This window comes from Anthonomus grandis, chromosome 12 (assembly GCF_022605725.1).
Source record: "Anthonomus grandis grandis chromosome 12, icAntGran1.3, whole genome shotgun sequence".
NCBI classification, from domain to species: Eukaryota; Metazoa; Arthropoda; class Insecta; order Coleoptera; family Curculionidae; genus Anthonomus; species Anthonomus grandis.
In genome coordinates this window covers 438,634-453,024 of record NC_065557.1, presented here as the reverse complement: position 1 = coordinate 453,024, position 14,391 = coordinate 438,634, and the positions used below count along the sequence as shown (strand labels likewise).

Here is a 14,391-nt window from a genome sequence, read left to right as displayed (position 1 = left end):
TATTTCTGTGTATCTGAACCTCCTGTATATATGTGAAATTTGGTTTGAATTATGTGTGTGTCCCCTGTGGAGCTTCTCAATGAACAAAATAATTTTTCCAGCATATAAGTAGTGAAACAAGAGCCCTAAATCAACTTTACTGGCCTCAGACAGGTTTCGATTACAACTTCAGAGACAGCAACTCCCGAGTGTAAATATGTGAATTTTGGTTTAGTTTATGATTATGTTACATGTAGGGGCCTTGCAATAAACATGTTAGTGAGTACTAATTACTAAAACATACCCCATTTAGATGAACAAAAAAAGTTTTAGTCGAGTAGTCCATATATCCTGTGTGGAACAACTAGTAGCTTTGTTGTTCAAATACAGTTTTTTGGCAATATGTTATAATTTGTAGACCAACTTATATTTAATTTTAGGCCTTTTTTAAATGCAAAAGTGGCAACTCTCTCGGAAAAAAACAACATAACCTATTTTTGTAAGTTCTTTTACTGAACCTCCTGTATATATGTACAATTTAGTTTGAATTATGTTTATCACCTGTGTGGCCTTGTAATATACATAATTTTTTTCGGTAATTATTTAAATATGCGTCATATTTACCGCAGAGAACTTCAGAGAAAAGGTATCAGTCCATATTAAATTCTGTGTAGAACAGGCTGTAGGTAGGTATGTACTTTGATCATTAAAAATGCTAGTTTTGGTTGTTTTTGTATCCAAAACTGGGGCACAGACACTGAACGTAAACTACGATAAAATAGGATTATTTTCAATGGCACTAAAAGTGCCACATTCTCGACTAACGTAATCATTATAATATATTTATAGGGCTTTAATATCCTTTTTACACTTAAAATTCGTTCTAATAAACACATTGAACTTTGAACTATAACCATAACCTAACTTATTTACAACATAACCTATTTTCGTAGACGTATGACTGTCAGTTGTCAAGTGGTCCTTTTTAAGGTAGTCCCACACTTGTTCGCGGGCATTTTGCGACATTCATAATGGGCTGCCATTTTTCCAATAATCATAATAATTATTGATTAAGCACGTGCTTGACGTCAATACGAGCTACGATTACGTCGACGATGGGTGGTCAAATTAAAACGAAACAATTGAATTTTAAGCATAAATTATCTTATTATCCTTGGAATCGCTTGCGTGATTCATTGGTGTTATGGACATATTTGTTTAAACGTAACTCATTGCGGCCATCTTGGAATAGTCTTTATTAATGTATAATAACTAACTCACCTTTCGGTATATTGAGCCTTAACTGGTCCTTTTCCCATGACGCGAAAGACGCCTTGAGCGCCTCCGCCATGGTTTTGTTCGTGCCCGGGGTCAGCGGGGGCACCTGGGTCGGTATATCTAAAAATAAACAGAAAATTGTTAAAAATCTTTTTTTTTTTACATAACCCTCGTATGTAAGAACAAAATGGCAAAATCGCTACGGGGGTGGGTTAAATAGTACTCGAGTTTTACGAGGAGGGTAACTCGAAAGAGAGCGAAATATTTTCTTTGAACGACACGTTAATGTATAAAACCCACGTCACTTAAACCGTTCAAACTAGAGAGGAAATGAGTGTTTAACGTTACGAATTATGTCATTTAATTTAAATTGGGATTATGGGTTGCAAGATTTTTATTATAATAACATTCTTGGGAGGGCGCCACGAATAACCATGACAGCTATTTCTCGAATTTCCCTGGTATATCGATGCTGATAAAACCGCGTAATTCGTTATGCAGTTCACTTTATTATTGCCAATAATTCCATTCATGGAATCGCCGGTTTCGTTGGTATAACCATCGTCGTCCCATTCAATGCCGAATTTTAATTCGTGATTTTATGCCGCTGCATCTTCATGAACAACCGATTGATATTCCCGTGCGTGCCTATAAATCTCCTTTTTTTTTTTTTAATTTTCCATCGTGTATCTTAAGGTTAATGCATGTAAGCTCAGTAAGAAATAAAAGCGGTTTTATTGGCTATTAGAGAAGTTGTAAACTGGAGCCGGGGCAGCGGCACCTGTCCACCGTCGGAACGCTAAATTTAGAATTGCAAATTGATTTCTTCGCGTAGTAAACTTTTATAACTTATGACTCTTCGTCAAGGTCTTTGCAACAAATATTAGAGGTTTAATTTTGTTTTTTGGGCTTGTTGAATTTTAGGGCGAGTTTTTATTATATTTTTTAGATTCTGCATTAAATTCTAAGAATTTTGAGGGGTCGCACGATATATTTCGGTTAAACGGTTTTCGAGATATCAGCGTTTGAAAATGGTCGTTTTTTGAACTTTGAGCCGACGTGGAGCCGAAACTATTTGACCTAGAGAAAAATGGTTTTCACTTCCCTATTCTCATTTTCAAGACCTTTCTGTTGACATAGATTTAAATGATCATTTTTCATTTTTGACAAATCTCTATTATTTCCAAAAATTGCGCCAAAAGTAAAAAAACTTAAATGAATAATTTGATTTTGATGAGCTAAATCAGAATGTGAAAACCGTTTCTTTCTATGTTAAACACTATTGGCTCTACAACCCTTTAAAATCCTAAAAGAGGCAAATTTCAACTGCGAATAACTCAAAAGCTATTGGATCGAACTATGGCATGTGACACATGAAATTTCATGGATTTTCACGTAGAATCCAAAAAGTCTCCCATTTAAAATAACGGAAGTTTCTATAACGAGAAAACATAAGTTTGCTCCCTAATCAATAAACAATACTCACATAATAAACTAAAGAATAAAAATCAAGAGAACCTCTCATAAATCATCAAGATAAACGGCCTCAAGTGCGTCGTATGAACGTAACAAGAATGGAACAATACGAGCCAAACTAATTGACATAATTCGATAAATTAAGGCATAATAGAGTCCGCCTAAAGGACGCACACACGTTTCTTAAAAGCGACAGATTTTCAGCTTTTTATTTTTTTATTGATTGAAGTACCTTCTTTATAAAACACAATGGCCGTATACGGGTCGTATTGTGTTAAATACAACTTGTAAGGTCGTAATTATAATTCACTTTAAGAGTGATTTAATAATTCGATATTTGACAAGGAAATAATTGCAATTGGAAAAATAAATGCCACGCAGAATTTGATTCATCTTATCACGGGCATAAGGTGGTCATACACGAACATGATTTCCATCATATAAAACCCCAATAATTAAGATGTCAATTATACACTATGTAATAATTAAAAAAAGAAACAAAAGGAAATGGACGCATTTTAATTATTAAATGCGATTAGCTGAAATTCCCATAACGCGCATTACCGTCAATTAAGCAATTAGATGATACCGACCGATGACATATCAAACTAGTTAACACACAATTGATGTTAATCAAACAATTAATTAACTAGATTTTCAGTTATGCACGATGTTTTCGGTAATAGTTACTCGGTTATCGATTTGTTTATGCTTCCTGCGCATACGCTACTATGAAATCGATCCCTGATGTGATTGATCATTCAATAGATTTATTGGCCAATTAAATGGGATTAAATAAAGTGGTCAGCGGTTGTTCTATTGGTTTGATTATCTTGATAGTTTCTGCTTTGATTAATCGAGTTATGCAAGGATGATCGTTTTTAGTTCTTAATATCATGGCCTACCACTACAATTGAATTTTAAAAGTCAAGGGTATTTTTACATATTTGAATTCTGCGTGAAATTCTAAGAAATTTGATGGGTCACATGTCACAGTTTGGTCCAACAGGTTTGGAGATATTCGCAGTCGGGAATTGGCCCTTTTTTTAAGTTTAAAGGGTTGTAGGACCAAGAGAGAAACGGTTTTCAAATTGCGACTTCAAAATCAAAATCAATCTGTTCATGTGAATTTTTTCACTTTTGGTGCGAATTTTGGAAAAAGTGGTCATCTGTCAATATGCGAAAATTATAACTCATAACCTTAGTATTTAAAATCTATGTCAATAGAAAGGTTTTGGAAACTTATAATAGAAAAGTGAAAGCCATTTTTCTCAATGTCTAATAATTTTGGCTCTGCGTTCGTTGAAAGAGTAAAAATGGCATTTTTTAAACGCGTATATCTCCGAAACTGTTGGAGCAAAGTATGGCATGTGACCCATCAAATTTCATAGAATTTCACGTAAAAATCAAAGACAACGATTTCAGATGCATTTTATTATTTTTAAAGCATATTTTGAAAATTGTGGTCAGGTGTCAAAAGTCAAAAACTTACACCCTTAATTAAAATCTATACTACCACATAGGTCCCAAAAAGTTAGTTTAAGAAAGTGAAATCCGTTTTGCTCTATCTCAAATAGTTTTGGCTCTACGTCCGTCCAAAGTCTAAATTTGACATTTTTTGAACACGCATATCTGAGAAAGTATTGGAGGAAATAATGGCATGTGACCCATCAAATTTCATAGAATTTCACGTAGAAATCAAAGAGAACCATTTCAGATGCATTTTATAATTTTGAAAGCATATTTTGAAAATTGACGTCATCTGTCAAAAGTCAAAAATGATTATCCAAGTCTTATTTAAAATCTATACTACCATATAGGTCCCAAAAAGTTAGTTTAAGAAAGTGAAATCCGTTTTGCTCTATCTCAAATAGTTTTGGCTCTACGTCCGTCCAAAGTCTAAATTTGACATTTTTTGAACACGCATATCTGAGAAAGTATTGGAGGAAATAATGGCATGTGACCCATCAAATTTCATAGAATTTCACGTAGAAATCAAAGAGAACCATTTCAGATGCATTTTATAATTTTGAAAGCATATTTTGAAAATTGACGTCATCTGTCAAAAGTCAAAAATGATTATCCAAGTCTTATTTAAAATCTATACTACCATATAGGTCCCAAAAAGTTAGTTTAAGAAAGTGAAATCCGTTTTTCTCTATCTCAAATAGTTTTGGCTCTACGTCCGTTCAAAGTCTAAATTTGACATTTTTTAAACACGCATATCTGAGAAACTATTGGAGGAAAGTGTGGCATGTGACCCATTAAATTTCATAGAATTTCACGTAGAAATCAAAGACAACCATATCAGATGCATTTTACTATTTTTAAAGCATATTTTGGAAATTGTGGTCAGCTGTCAAAAGTCAAAAACGCACACCCTTAATTAAAATCTATACTACTACATAGGTCTTAAAAAGTTAGTACAAGAAAGTGAAATCCGTTTTTCTCTATCTCAAATAGTTTTGGCTCTACGTCCGTTCAAAGTCTAAATTTGACATTTTTTAAACACGCATATCTTAAAAACTATTGGAGCAAAGTATGGCATGTGACCCATCAAATTTCATAGAATTTCACGTAGAAATCAAAGACAACCATTCCAGATGCATTTTATAATTTTGAAAGCATATTTTGAAAATTGACGTCATCTGTCAAAAGTCAAAAATGATTATCCAAGTCTTATTTAAAATCTATACTACCATATAGGTCCTAAAAAGTTAGTTTAAGAAAGTGAAATCCGTTTTTCTCTATCTCAAATAGTTTTGGCTCCACGTCCGTTCAAAGTCTAAATTTGACATTTTTTAAACACGCATATCTTAAAAACTATTGGAGCAAAGTATGGCATGTGACCCATCAAATTTCATAGAATTTCACGTAGAAATCAAAGACAACCGTTTCAGATGCATTTTATCATTTTTAAACAAAATTTTGAAAATGGTGGTCATCTGTCAAAAGTCAAAAATGATTATCCAAGTCTTATTTAAAATCTATACTACTGTATAGGTCCGAAAAAGTTAGTTTAAGAAAGTGAAATCCGTTTTTCTCTATCTCAAATAGTTTTGGGTCCACGTCCGTTGAAAGTCTAAATTTGACATTTTTTAAACACGCATATCTGAGAAACTGTTGGAGCAAAGTATGGCATGTGACCCATCAAATTTCATAGAATTTCACGTAGAAATCAAAGACAACCATTTCAGATGCATTTTATAATTTTGAAAACAAATTTTGAAAATTGAGGTCATCTGTCAAAAGTCAAAAATGATTATCCAAGACTTATTTAAAATCTATACTACCATATAGGTCCCAAAAAGTTAGTTTAAGAAAGTGAAATCCGTTTTTCTCTATCTCAAATAGTTTTGGCTCTACGTCCGTTCAAAGTCTAAATTTGACATTTTTTAAACACGCATATCTGAGAAACTATTGGAGGAAAGTGTGGCATGTGACCCATTAAATTTCATAGAATTTCACGTAGAAATCAAAGACAACCATATCAGATGCATTTTACTATTTTTAAAGCATATTTTGGAAATTGTGGTCAGCTGTCAAAAGTCAAAAACGCACACCCTTGATTAAAATCTATACTACTACATAGGTCTTAAAAAGTTAGTACAAGAAAGTGAAATCCGTTTTTCTCTATCTCAAATAGTTTTGGCTCTACGTCCGTTCAAAGTCTAAATTTGACATTTTTTAAACACGCATATCTTAAAAACTATTGGAGCAAAGTGTGGCATGTGACCCATTAAATTTCATAGAATTTCACGTAGAAATCAAAGACAACCGTTTCAGATGCATTTTATCATTTTTAAACGAAATTTTGAAAATGGTGGTCATCTGTCAAAAGTCAAAAATGATTATCCAAGTCTTATTTAAAATCTATACTACCATATAGGTCCGAAAAAGTTAGTTTAAGAAAGTGAAATCCGTTTTTCTCTATCTCAAATAGTTTTGGCTCCACGTCCGTTGAAAGTCTAAATTTGACATTTTTTAAACACGCATATCTGAGAAACTGTTGGAGCAAAGTATGGCATGAGACCCATCAAATTTCATAGAATTTCACGTAGAAATCAAAGAGAACCATTTCAGATGCATTTTATAATTTTGAAAGCATATTTTGAAAATTGAGGTCATCTGTCAAAAGTCAAAAATGATTATCCAAGACTTATTTAAAATCTATACTACCATATAGGTCCGAAAAAGTTAGTTTAAGAAAGTGAAATCCGTTTTTCTCTATCTCAAATAGTTTTGGCTCCACGTCCGTTGAAAGTCTAAATTTGACATTTTTTAAACACGCATATCTGAGAAACTGTTGGAGCAAAGTATGGCATGAGACCCATCAAATTTCATAGAATTTCACGTAGAAATCAAAGAGAACCATTTCAGATGCATTTTATAATTTTGAAAGCATATTTTGAAAATTGAGGTCATCTGTCAAAAGTCAAAAATGATTATCCAAGTCTTATTTAAAATCTATACTACCATATAGGTCCGAAAAAGTTAGTTTAAGAAAGTGAAATCCGTTTTTCTCTATCTCAACTAGTTTTGGCTCCACGTCCGTCCAAAGTCTAAATTTGACATTTTTTAAACACGCATATCTGAGAAAGTATTGGAGGAAAGTATGGCATGTGACCCATCAAATTTCTTAGAATTTCCCATAGAATCCAAATATGCCATAATATACAGGGTGTCTCATTAAAAATCACGACCTACTTTCATAGCGGATCCTCTCGAAAGTCAAAATCTGTTGCGTTCGTTTCATCGAACTGTGATTTCTAATAAAATTAATAAAAATATATTGACAGTTCATAGGTGACGTGATTCGTTTACAAACGTGCGTATTTGTTTATAGCAACCCGTGCCACTCGTCTGGACGTGACCCCCTCTCGCTACTCCTACAATGGAACGAAAACACGCCAACGGAATTTTTAATTTATTTTTACGGTGTTGCCGTTTAATTTATCCCAGCAAGAAACACATGATTTTTATTTCATATTTTTTAAGATGAGTAGTCTCTGGTTCTGATGGAGGTCTCTCGAATATAATATATATTATTATATTTTTGGATTCTACGTGAAACTCCATGAAATTTGAGGGGTCACATGCCATACTTTGCTCTAATAGTTTCTGAGATATACACGTTTAAAAAAAATTTACGTAGAGCCAAAACTATTTGATATAGAGAGAAACGGATTGCACTTTGACAGATGACCACTATTTTCAAAATTCACGCTCAAACCAAGAAAAACTCAGACAAACAAATTGATCTTGATCAATCAAATCAAACGATTTTCACCTTTTTTTCCTATTTTCGCTGGGTTCCATAACCCTTTAAAGGGGCGAATTTTAACTACGAATGTCTGAAAAACTATTGATCCAACCATAGTTTGTCATGTGAATCATGACATAAATATTCAATTGATTTTGGTACGTTGGTTTGCACGAAAATGTCAATTCAAAGCTGTCATAGCACATCCTCTTTTTTTAGGTTAGGTAAATTTATCTATTTATAGTCCAGGCTCTTTGCCACAAATTCTTTAATGTCAAATATACCTGAATTCACATTACATCTGTTATGTTTTTAAATTCGCGATACTTCCACAGGTTTTAATGCCAATAAAATTGATTTAGTCCAAGATCATAGGCTTTAAATTAGGAAAAATTAAAGTAAAGGTAGTACAGTTCAGGCTCTTCATCACAAATTCCTTAATGAAAAACCTACTTGAAAGCACAAAAATTAAATTCGTAACTTTCCCTATACCTTGACCATTTTAATCCCAATAAAACTGATTTAGTCCGAGCTCATATGCCTTAAATTAGCAAAAATTAAAGATCAAATTTTACCATAGTATAGGTATAATCCGTGCTTCTTGCCTCAAATTCTTTAATAAAATAAATACCTGAATATTAGCAATAACATTGCATCTGTTATGTTTTTTTAAATTAGTAACTGTTCCGATACCTCGGCCATTTTAATGCAAATAAAATTGATTTAGTCCGAGCTCATAGGCATCAAATTAGGAAAAATTAAAGACCATATTTTATTATATAATAGGTAGGTAGTATAGACCAGCCCATCACGAGGATCCAAAAATGAAATAATATACCGAGTTCTGTCTCTATTATGCACATTTCAGTACGGTCTGCCCGATTTACGGTATAAGAGATTCTTAATATAGTGGACCTAAATCTGCCCCAAAAACGTGCCGAACACATGTTCTTAGGGTCGCTTATTATTACTTCATTTATGTGTCGTACTAAAAATTATTATTGAGCACCACAAGTACATTTAATACGCCTTATTCCCATCCAAACTAACCATATTAATGGCGATTTCGTGTATATACAAACATTCCCATGCAGGGGCACTCGGAACTAATTTAAATTACCCATATAACCGGCCTGGGAAAAAAAAAGAAAACGACCAATAAGGGGTGAAATGGGACTAAGGGTTATTAATTGCATTTAGGAAAATAGCTCCGTAATTATGGTACTTGCGCACGCAAAGTCAAGTTGCTAAGGCAGGTGCTCCTTCCCCCTGCCCTTCTCTTTCAACCGATACACGGTCTCGGTACGATGGTTCGCCTCTGGCAAGTAATGGGGCCATTTATTCTTTATATATACAGGGGGCCAAAGCACTAAAGTAGTACCCCACAATGTAACCGAAAACCCTTTTGGGTAAATCGATACTGTACGACGCAGTCTCTTGTCGAATTCGATAACTCACCAATTGGAAAATGTGACGTGTGGACCTCCGAAATTAATATAATCATTAGTCACGACCTGATGGAGAAATTCAGTTGGTTTCAAGTTGTATAACTCAAGAACCAGTTCATACATTTTTTAAGAAGTGGGATGTCAAGGATATTTGGCTATGCAATATTTGCTTATAAACCAAATCGGTATGGGATTCGCTGACTTTGAGATATCCGGCCTCAAAGTTCGGTTTTTATATTAACTAAAGGGTTGCTGCTCAAATATCTGCCGCATGAATCTCGATGAAACTCAAAGTTAGGGATTCAGAAAATCTATATGTTTCCTCATAGAGTTTATTAGTAAATCAAATAAGTGCAATGAAGTCCTTTTGAGATATTAAGCCTCCAAGGCAATAGATACCAATGAAGAAGTTGGGTCTTCAAAGGGACCACAGGGTTGCAACTCAAATATCTCAAGAACTACTTCATGAATCTTAATAAAAATAGACGTAAGACATTCAAAAGATGTTCCCTTACAAACTTTACTTATATCTCAATTCTGTATAATTAACTAATTTTAAAATATCTGGCTTCAAAGACAATAGATCCCAATAAGGAAGTTTGGTCTTCAAAGTGACTACAATGTTCCGACTTGAATAACTCAGGAATTATTTCATGAATCTCGATAAAACATAAAGTCGGAGATTTAGAAGATATTGTTTTATAAACCTTGCTTATAACTCAAGTTTATGGATATAACTCACTTTGAGTTATCGAGTTTTAAAAGTAGTGAACCCCAATATGAAGAAGATCAGTTTTCAAAGTGTTTAAACTCAAATATCTCTAAAACTACTTCAAGAATTTCAATAAAATAAAAAGTGACCAATTTTGCAGATGTTACCTTGTAAATTTTCCTCACAAATCAAATTCGTGAATTAACTCATTTTTAACTATTAAGTCTCAAAGCCAGTATACCCCGATGAGGAAGTTTAATTTTTAAATGGACCAATAGGCTTAAAGTGCAATAACTCGAAAACTGCTCTATTAATCTCAATAAAATAAAAAGTGAGATATTATGCAGATATTGTCATATTAATTTTGCTTATATCTTAAATCTATAGATTCAACTCATTTTTAGATATCCGGTTTCAAAGGCAGAAGACCCAAAATGAGGATGTTTAGTTTTTATTTGGACTACAGGCTTAAAATTGCAATAACTCGAAAACTGCTGAATCAATCTCAATAAAATAAAAAGCAAAGTATTACGCATGTATTGTCTTATTAATTTTGTTAATCACTCAAATCCATGGATTTAACTCATTTTAAGATATTGAGTCTCAAAGGCAGTAAACCCCAATGACGTAGTTTAGTTTGCAAATGGACCACACCGTTGGAACTTAAATATTTCAATAACTGATTCATAAATCTCAATAAAATAAAAAGCAAAGTATTTAGTAGATGTTACCTTAAAAATTTTCCTTATAAATCAAATCCGTGAACTTAACTCATTTTGAAATATCGGGCTTCAAAGGCAGTAGACCCCAATAAAGAAGTTTGGTCTGTAAAGTGACCACAGGGCTAAAATTCAAATATCTCAAAAACTACTCAATAAATCTCGATAAAGTAAAAAGCAAGAGATTCAGAAGACGTTGCCTTATAAATTTTGCTTATAACTTAAACCCGTGAAATTAATTCATTTTAAGATATAGAGCCCCAAAGGCAGTAAACCCCAAGAACGTAGTTTACTTTTCAAAGGGACCACAGGCTTAAAAATGCAATAACTCGAAAACTACTGAATCGATCTCAATAAAATAAAAAGCAAAGTATTATGCATATATTATCTTATTAATTTTGCTTATCACTCAAATCCATGGATCTAACTCATTTTGAGATATCGGGCTTCAAAGGCAGTAAACCCCAATAAAAAAGTTTGGTCTGTAAAGTGACCACAGGGCTAAAATTCAAATATCTCAGAAACTACTTGATAAATCTCGATAAAATAAAAAGCAAGAGAATCAGAAGACGTTGCCTTATAAATTTTGCTTATAACTTAAACCCGTGAATTTAATTCATTTTAAGATATAGAGTCTCGAAGGCATTAAACCCCAATGACGTAGTTTACTTTTCAAAGGGATCACAGGCTTAAAAATGCAATAACTCAAAAACTGCTGCTTTAATTTCAATAAAACAAAAAGTGAAGTATTTAGCCAATTACACCTTACAAATTTTCCTTACATATCAAATCCGTGGAATTAACTCAGTTTGAAATATCCGGGCTTCAAAGATAGTGGACCCCTATGAAGAAGTTTGTATTTCAAAGTAACCATGGGGCTAAAACTGAAATATCCCAAAAACTTCTGCGTGAATCTCAATAAAACAAGAAGTAAAAGATGTTTCATGAACTTTGCTAATAACTCAAACAGTTGGATTTAACTAATTTTTGTTAACTTTTAAGGGTTAAGTTGGATAAAGGATTAACTAAAATCCAAGCTGGTCAAAACTTTTTTTTCTTTTAATGCCAACGTTTCGGCCTATACTAAGCCTTCTTCAGGGCGCTACAAAATTGAAAAAAAAAAATCCTAGGCACGTTAAAAAGAATATAGTATACAGTGGTCAAAATCCATGGACTTTTGAGATATCCCCATTCAAACGCAGTACATCCCAGGGAGGAAGCTTGACTTTCAAAGTGACTACAGAACTAAAATTAAAATATTTTGAAAACTACTGCATGAATTTAGATAAAAGAAAAAATGAGATAATAAGAAAATCTTGCTTCGTAAATTTTGTTAATTATTTAATCCATTTTCAAAGGCAGTAGACCCCAATGAGGAAGTTTGGACTTCAAAGTGACCATAGGGTTGCAACTTAAATATCTCAAGAACTACTGAATCAATTTAAATAAAATAAAAACTGAGAGCTTAAGAAGATTTTATTCTAGTAACCTAAACCGATGCAATAAACATAACCTATTCTCAGTATATCTAATTCTTCCACAATCAAATATCAAACCCAATTCGAACCAATTGAATTTTTCATAAATGTTTATTATAATCATTAGCATTCGGCGTCATTGTTGGTACCTTAAAAAAAAAGGGACAGACTAACGTCTATATAGGAGACAGACGAATTATTATCCCCTCATCTCACCCACCTTAATTACATTTTAAAAGTACCTTCGCTTCGCTTTTTATTTACGTACCGTGACGGTTTGAACGTAAATATGCCGTAATAAACGTTGCCCATGGCAAAAAACAAACTTTCGTAACGTCCCCGGTATAAGTAGGTAGTCGCTCTATTAGCTGATTGCCGGATGTGGACACTTCATCTCATCATTTTCTTTCGGTTTTGGTCTTTTTCTTGTTCGTTTAACTGAACCATTATTTCGGTACATGCACGCACGAGATATGAATGGGAAGGAAGGTAACACGGTGCTACCGTTTGGAAAACTGGACAAATCTAAAGAAATGTGGCATAGTTCAGTCATAATATAAGGAAAAATGCAAAAAGTTATTCTCTATTTGTCAGAAAGTCGATGGTATTGTATGCATTTGGCATGAGACCATCGACGTACTGACAATTAGAGAAATATTTGTATAAATGAAAAAATGTATTTTTTTTACAATATTAATTTATTTTATAAGCGCCATATTGGATTTTTAGGGCAACATCTGCTAAATAACTCACTTTTTATAGTTCACAGTTCTTGTTTACAAAACAATTATCGTACTATTGTCGTAACCTGATAGGACTAAGCCCGCTACACTTAGTGGTACGGGCTGAAGCTATATCGGGGGGCGAAAAGACTGCTGTCAAATGGCGCAACAATCCTATCGAAAGATGGGCATAATGCCTTATTTGACAAGATACAGGACCTTAGAACAGACAGAACCAAGGTCACATACCTAGACAAACCTTTTGTCATCAAAGAGAAAAGGGGACCACTGGACGCAGAAGTGGACAGGCTCAAGCAAAGAGGTTACTCAGTATGGCACACGGCAACTAAACGATCCAAGATCGGGGTAGCTGTGGGCATGTTGGAGGACGAACAACAGGGCAGTCACCTCATGCTAAACCTGGGCCTGGAAACAACAAATTTACAGGCAAGCATAATATAGGAATACAAACCTGTGTCCAACTGATGAGAGAAGAGCTGCCAAGAGGCAAAACCTTCGCAATTTTCACAGGAGACCAGGCTGCAACACTTGCACTACAACAGTTCGAGACTAAGTCAAGGACTGTGCAAAGCTGCTGGGAGGATCTCAGGAACCTCGCCGAAGCGCAAAATAGGCCAGAGATAATCCTAGCAGAGAATATGGGCTGCAAGAAGGGCTATCCAACTTGCAACTCAGGGAGCCAGCAACAGCCTGGTAGGCCCTGAACCAACATGTTGTGTCAACGATAAGACCTGGAAGAGGGAAATCGGCAACTGGCTAACAAACCAGAACAAATCCTACTGGGAACAGCTGCCAAAGATGGAACAACCCAAACAACTTATAGGCAGCCCACCCTTCAAGAAGGGTGAGAACATACTGGGCCTCTCCAGACAACAACTGCGAAATGTCGAAATCAGTTATCTCGCTATGTAGGGGATGCAATGAGGAGGACGAAACAACTCTTCACATACTGTGCTTCTGTGAAGCATTTAATGAAACCAGGGCAACATTCCTGGGGGAAGAGAAACCCTCACCAGAGGGTATAAGAAATCTACCACTGGGCACAATCCTGGACTTCCTTGAAGCTACAGAATTGAACCTGTGGGACTAAACATATGGGACAAATCGGACTGCTTCTTAGCAGACCGCAGTGGGTACAGGACGAAACCGACTCGACACTGAGTCCCACAGTACTGGGGGCGCGTAACCAGTGTTCATAAAGAATTTCTCCACCGACCCAAAAAAAAAATTATCGTAATAATGTAATTTTAAAGTTTTTGTAAAGCCATGTGTAGTCCCATTCTCATGTATCTTAA

General features: G+C 34.3%; 1 protein-coding gene across 2 annotated transcripts in view; it reads right to left on the bottom strand.

The window, feature by feature from the left end:
• LOC126743349 (protein C-ets-1) overlaps window positions 1–14,391 on the bottom strand; it is a 160,330-nt gene that overhangs the window by 78,543 nt on the left and 67,396 nt on the right. For both annotated transcript variants that reach the window (XM_050450388.1, XM_050450389.1), the window contains one exon: window positions 1,261–1,377. In XM_050450388.1, coding sequence (XP_050306345.1) covers window positions 1,261–1,377 — 117 coding nt within the window. The remainder of the gene's footprint in view (window positions 1–1,260; window positions 1,378–14,391) is intronic.